Genomic DNA, 7,244 nt, shown 5'->3' on the forward strand with positions numbered 1-7,244 from the left:
GGTAACGCATGATATATATATCCATAGTCCAGGTAATGCATGATAGCTATACCAAATTCCAGGTAACCCATGATATCTATACCCAAAGTTCAGGTAACACATGATATCTATACCCAAAGTCCAGGTAACACATGATGTCTTTACCCAAATTCCAGGTAACACATGATATCTATACCAAATTCCAGGTAACACATGATATCTATACCCAAAGTCCAGGTAACACATGATATCTGTACCAAATCCAGTTAACGCATGGTATTTATACCAAAATCCAGGTAACGCATGATATATATATCCATAGTCTATACCCAAAGCCAAGTAACACTTGATATCTATACCCAAATTCCAGGTAACAAATGATATATATATCCAAAGGCCAGGTAACACATGATATAATTACCAGAATCCAGGTTACTCATGATATCTATACCAGAATCGAGGTAACGCATGATATTTATACCAGAATTCAGATTACTCATGATATCTATACCCAAAGTCGAGGTAACACATGATATCTATACCCAAAGTCCATGGTAACACATGATATCTATACCAAAGTCCAGGTAACACATGATATCTATACCAAAATCCAGGTAACACATGCTATCTATATCAAAGTCCAGGTAACACATGCTATCTATACCAAAATCCAGATAACACATGATATCTATACCAAAGTCCAGGTAGCACATGATATCTATACCCAAAGTCCAGGTAACACATGATATCTATACCAATGTCCAGGTAACACATGATATTTATACCCGAAGTCCAGGTAACACATGATATCTATACCAAAGTCCAGGTAACACATGATATCTATACCAAAGTCCAGGTAACACATGATATCTATACCCAAAGTCCAGGTAACACGTGATATCTATACCAGAATTGAGGTAACACATGATATCTATGCCAAATCCAGTTAACGCATGGTATTTATACCAAAATCCAGGTAACGCATGATATATATATATCCATAGTCCAAGTAACACATGATATCTATACCCAAATTTCAGGTAACACATGATATATATACTAAAATCCAGGTAACGCATGATATCTATACCGAAGTCCAGGTAATGCATGATAGCTATACCAAATTCCAGGTAACAAATGATATATATATCCAAAGGCCAGGTAACACATGCTATAATTACCAAAATCCAGGTTACTCATGATATCTATACCAGAATCGAGGTAACGCATGATATTTATACCAAAATCCAGGTAACCCATGATATCTATACCCAAAGTTCAGGTAACACATGATATCATTACCAGAATCCAGATTACTCATGATATCTATACCCAAAGTCCAGGTTACATTTGATATCTTTACCTCTGTCCAGGTAACACATGATATCTATACCAAAGTCCAGGTAACACATGATATCTATACCCAAAGTTCAGGTAACGCATGATATCTATACCAGAATCGAGGTAACACATGATATTTATACCAAAATCCAGGTAACCCATGATATCTATGCCAAATCCAGTTAACGCATGGTATTTATACCAAAATCCAGGTAACGCATGATATATATATCCATAGTCCAGGTAATGCATGATAGCTATACCAAATTCCAGGTAACCCATGATATCTATACCCAAAGTTCAGGTAACACATGATATCTATACCCAAAGTCCAGGTAACACATGATGTCTTTACCCAAAGTCCAGGTAACACATGATATCTCCAGGTAACACATGATATCTATACCCAAATTCCAGGTAACACATGATATCTATACCCAAAGTCCAGGTAACACATGATATCTGTACCAAATCCAGTTAACGCATGGTATTTATACCAAAATCCAGGTAACGCATGATATATATATCCATAGTCCAAGTAACACCTGATATCTATACCCAAATTCCAGGTAACAAATGATATATATATCCAAAGGCCAGGTAACACATGATATAATTACCAGAATCCAGGTTACTCATGATATCTATACCAGAATCGAGGTAACGCATGATATTTATACCAGAATCCAGATTACTCATGATATCTATACCCAAAGTCCAGGTAACCCATGATATCTATACCCAAAGTCCAGGTAACAGTTGATATCTATACCCAAAGTCTAGGTAACACATGATATCTATACCCAAAGTCCAGGTAACACATGATATCTATACCAAATCCAGTTAACGCATGGTATTTATACCAAAATCCAGGTAACGCATGATATATATATCCATAGTCCAAGTAACACCTAATATCTATACCCAAATTTCAGGTAACACATGATATATATACCAAAATCAAGGTAACGCATGATATCTATACCGCAGTCCAGGTAATGCATGATAGCTATACCAAATTCCAGGTAACAAATGATATATATATCCAAAGGCCAGGTAACACATGATATAATTACCAGAATCCAGGTTACTCATGATATCTGTACCAGAATCGAGGTAACGCATGATATTTATACCAGAATCCAGATTACTCATGATATCTATACCCAAAGTCCAGGTAACACATGATATCTATACCCAAAGTCCAGGTAACACATGATATCTATACCCAAAGTCCAGGTAACACATGATATCTATACCCAAAGTCCAGGTAACACATGATATCTATACCCAAAGTCCAGGTAACACTTGATATCTATACCCAAAGTCCAGGTAACACATGATATCTATACCAAAATCGCCATTTGTGCGAAATATATAAGAGAAAAGCACTTACAAATCTGTTAATTTTGTATATACCTAGACTCTTTTCTCAAATAATTACATTTGGACATCAAAAAGCCACTTAAGCAAATTGCTCACCCGTATGCTTATTTTACATCGAGCACACGTTATATATAACTTCTTCTATTCGTGATATTTAAAACATGGTTGTTATGTCATCTAGGTTTCATTATCTACTTTAATTGAGCGTGTTACCCGTAATTCTCTTTAACGTTGCATGTGACTGTTTTAAGTGACACTCGTATCGATCAGTCAATTATTAGACAAAGGTAACTTACAAAATTTCTTTAATCATTTGGCTACTGCACCTACCCATCAAGATTTTACTTTTCTTTCGATCACTGGATTTTCCACAGTCGATTATTTGGCTTCACAATATAGACCCTTAGTATCACTGCCGAATTCTATAAGGACGAAACAGCTGTATGATACAGTTAAATTCATTGTTTGGCTCTGCTGTATCTAACTCTAAATTTGTATTTGAATGTTCTGTTTACTTGTGTGTCTTTTGTACGATCCTTCGGAGTGTAATAAGAAGTGCCTCTGTAATGCTCTAACATACAATGTTAGATAGAAAATATAATGTAGATAGCCATGTTTAAAACCTCCAACTGAAATTAAAATCACAATTAAGGAAATTTATTCAAAGAATAAAAACAATAATGTAACGACAGGTACAAAATGTAAGTTTATACTTTTACAGCTATACAGGTATTTACATTTGAAAAACCGTTAATGTAAATTACCAAGTGATAATAGCCGGGATTTAAAAATGAAATGCATATTATCAGCAACATTGTTGAGTTCTATAATGTAGAATGTATGGAACTTTCATCTTTTTACAAAATACGTTTACTTTATTGTAGATGGCACAAAGCTATTTGTATATTGGTATTATCGTAATTTGCCTTGCAGTCTTGCAAGTTGTGGAAATTGTTTCATTATGTTTTGCAAGAAAAAAACTAATCCAATGAAAATTTGTTCTACTGGGTATAGGACAATAACAATTCAACAATGCAAACATATTGCATTATAAGGGATGAAATATCGATGTTGATAGATTTTTTACATCATTTTTAATTAAGGTCCAAATTATGTGATGCATTGTGGTTCATATTGCTTCATTATTTGTCGTAATTTCGTTAAAACAACACGCTTAAAATCCTTTACAAGATGTTGCACTAAAGTGTAAGAAAATCGAGTAATCAAGGAAACAAATCTGCTAGTTTATGATCCTAGTTTTAAATAAAGAAATATTTCGAAGGAAATAGTATTGCAACCTGTAAAGATGAATAAATGGAATGAATATAAGTTATTTCGCAATAAGCAAGACGCTACAAGAACTGTATCAGCAAATCAGATTTTTTATTATTTATATAACAAATAATACCATATATATATATATATATATATATATATATATATATATATCGTTCTTGATCGATAATCCTCTTTTGTTGGGTTGCTGAAAACACATTTTGATCTCATATAAAGGTTCAATCATACACATGTATAAATATATGCGTTTGATGGTAAGAATGCTACACGATTTATTGACGGACATATACATGAAGATAATTTGAGAAACTGAAAACTGCATTGATAGATAAAGATATACATGTTAAGACAGAAAAGAAAGTATTAACCCAAATACATCCCTATGTAGCAAATGAACACTTGCTATATTTACGATGCATCTTAAGCAAATGATGATTTCCAAAATGCTGAAACGACATCCATCCAGACATCCAATACCAACATCTGATAATTCACTATTCATATTTTTAACACCCGTTTGTAACAGCAACACATCAAAACTTATCACTATATATTTATATACATCTCTACATGTTGTTTTACTTTAGGGACCTTGACAAATAACTAGGTGTGCATTATGTGAAGACATTTGTTTCCTGATCAGCATGATATTATATACCCATCTACAGAAATTACCTGCTTATGAAATATGTTTTAGGCTTCAAACAGGAATATTTTTCCTTTTCTTTCCTCATTAATTGTACTCTTTTGTATTGATATTGAGTTAAAAGAATTATTTTGATGACATATCGGTGATATTTCAGTGTTATTGCGTTAATTCAAAACTTCATATTCCAGAAGACATAGGAAACTTGCTAAGAACATTAGTATCACTTTGTTTTTAAATTTTGCCTTCTTTTTTTTAACATGAGAGATATATCTTATTTGATATTTAACATAATTTTCAACACATTTTATTCGATGTATGCCACACTTTATCATCACAAGATATGTATTACAGAGTATAAATCCAGAACTGTGGCAAGATTATTATTTAAAATTTTAAATCTGACCGGACTATGACACACAAAGAAGATTTCAAGTAAAATAATGAAGTGAAGAAAGCGGAGTTCAGTGTTTTTATTTTTGTAATTAATTCAACGAAACTTGGCATGTGTACCTTTTTATCTACACCGTGGCTTCCCGTTTACTAATTAAATAATATAATCACACACTCAGTTATGCCCCAGGACTCCGACAATGTAGGACCTATATATCCGGACAAGGAAGTCACATCAAGGATCGTAATTATAGGTAGATATGTAGATCCCTGAAGGGAACCTTTGAATTCATTCACGAACCTTTCCTAATATTACAATTATAAATCTTCCGGTTAGACCATATATAAGGTTCGTCGTGTCAGTAGGTGATCAGAGCTGGTCTGATCTCCACACTGAAAGGTCAGAAACTATCGATATTTCATCATTTTCATATATCTGAGATTTAGATATATCTATCAGTTAATATATATAAAATAATTTATACAATTTATATAATAATATATCATAATAATCATATAATTATATTCAAGATGTTTTATACTTCTTTCTACATTTATTATCAAATTATATTTCTAGTTTTGATCGTAATTGGATGATTGTCATTATTACAAATTTAGTTTAAGCAATCTTTTTATTCAATATTCAACATTTTAACATATATATATATATATGACACGTATTATTTCGTTACTACAATTACAAATCATAGCTTATTTTGTATTTAACATGAAACTTAATCTGAAACCAAACATTTTTATTTCATAGCTACAAAATGAACAAGTGTATCGCCCTCATCCTTATCCCATGCTTGGTGGCCTTTGTTGTGGCCCAGTATCCCGGATATGGTCATGGCGCCGGATACGGAGTAGGAGGCTACGGAAGCGGATATGGTCTGAGTAACTTCTACTACAACTACGGTAACCAGCAGCAAGAGAAGAGCTCTAACTTTGCTCTCTGTAAGTAAAATGAGAAAAAAAAACAGTTGTTTCCTTAATTTTGATTTAAATCATGATTTAAGCTGGAAAATTTAAATACTAACGAACTTATGTTTATCTATGGTATATGTTTTATAAATCAATATTCTTTAATACTTTGATTGTACTCGCATTGATTAATTTTATCATTATTGACCTAAAACAGTATTGAATAAGAGTAAGCTTAGCAGATAAATAATTTTAGCAGTCTCTAACTCATGTATACTGCGTTTTGCACTAAATATCCTTTCCCCTGACAAACAAGTAATATATTTAACAAATAATTATTTATTAGATAGTCACACGTGTTGTCTTCTCGATAATGAACATCTTTGTTTCGTTTAAATACGACAGAGTAATATTGGTTTGAAAGATATGAAATTTCCTGATAAATGTAATACCACTAGACGAAAAAAGATTTCTGTCTAGTCCTTAAAATTGTATTAGCATCAGTGAAACTTCTATCACAGTTTCATGCTGAATTTTCCTTACAGTGATCTCTGGTCTTCTGTTGTTGTTTGCCTTCAACATTACCGGAACCTTGACTGGTTAGATGTTACCAAGGGAGATGGAGATCGACTTGGCACTCAAACACATTATGGTGGGCACTCTTTTAGTCTTTCAAAACACTTTTGAAGTATCCGTAAAATTTATTTAATCTAATTTAATTGAATTTAATATGCAATCTTGTCATTGATATATTTCTTTATTTGGTTTTGTTCAATTAACGTCTATGGACGAATAAAAAACCTCTTTTGAGTTCATATTCTTCATATTGTGCCCACAAAGTTCGTGGTGTAATCTGCGTGCTCAGAGAAATGTTTAATTAATGCTGATAAAACATAAATCTGTAATAACATGAGTATATTATTAGCATTCCCGTCTTGGAAACATGATTGTAGATAACACGTATCTTTTTTTATATTTCAGATTCCACACGACTGCCACACATGACTGTGATATTGCGCGATGTATTTGTGTTGTTGTTATTGCTGTTGTTTGTATTTATTGTCATAATTAAAATAAAAACTTATAACAAAATACGTCTTTCTTACTATTTTTTACTTACTAATGTTGTTCATTGTTGTGGGGTTGTTGCCCAATCGATTAAAGCGTCTTATCGTTTTTTTCTGCGGGAACACTGTCTTTCCTCCACCACACACGTTTTTAAATGACCCGAGCTGTTAATATGACGTAAAGCAACAATCAACCATTCGTTGTCTGCTGA

General features: G+C 32.7%; 1 protein-coding gene across 1 annotated transcript; it reads left to right on the forward strand.

Moving 5' to 3' along the window:
* The first annotated feature begins 5,060 nt into the window (after positions 1-5,060).
* On the forward strand, positions 5,061-6,569 carry LOC132551453 (uncharacterized). Its single transcript, XM_060215592.1, has 4 exons — positions 5,061-5,083; positions 5,379-5,441; positions 5,808-5,998; positions 6,511-6,569. The coding sequence occupies exons 1-4, from the start codon at positions 5,061-5,063 to the stop codon at positions 6,567-6,569; spliced, it is 336 nt and encodes a 111-aa protein (XP_060071575.1).
* Positions 6,570-7,244: the final 675 nt, after the last annotated feature.

Source organism: Ylistrum balloti, unplaced genomic scaffold (genome assembly GCF_031769215.1).
Source record: "Ylistrum balloti isolate Yb309-2 unplaced genomic scaffold, AGI_CSIRO_Ybal_v1 Utg370198, whole genome shotgun sequence".
NCBI classification, from domain to species: Eukaryota; Metazoa; Mollusca; class Bivalvia; order Pectinida; family Pectinidae; genus Ylistrum; species Ylistrum balloti.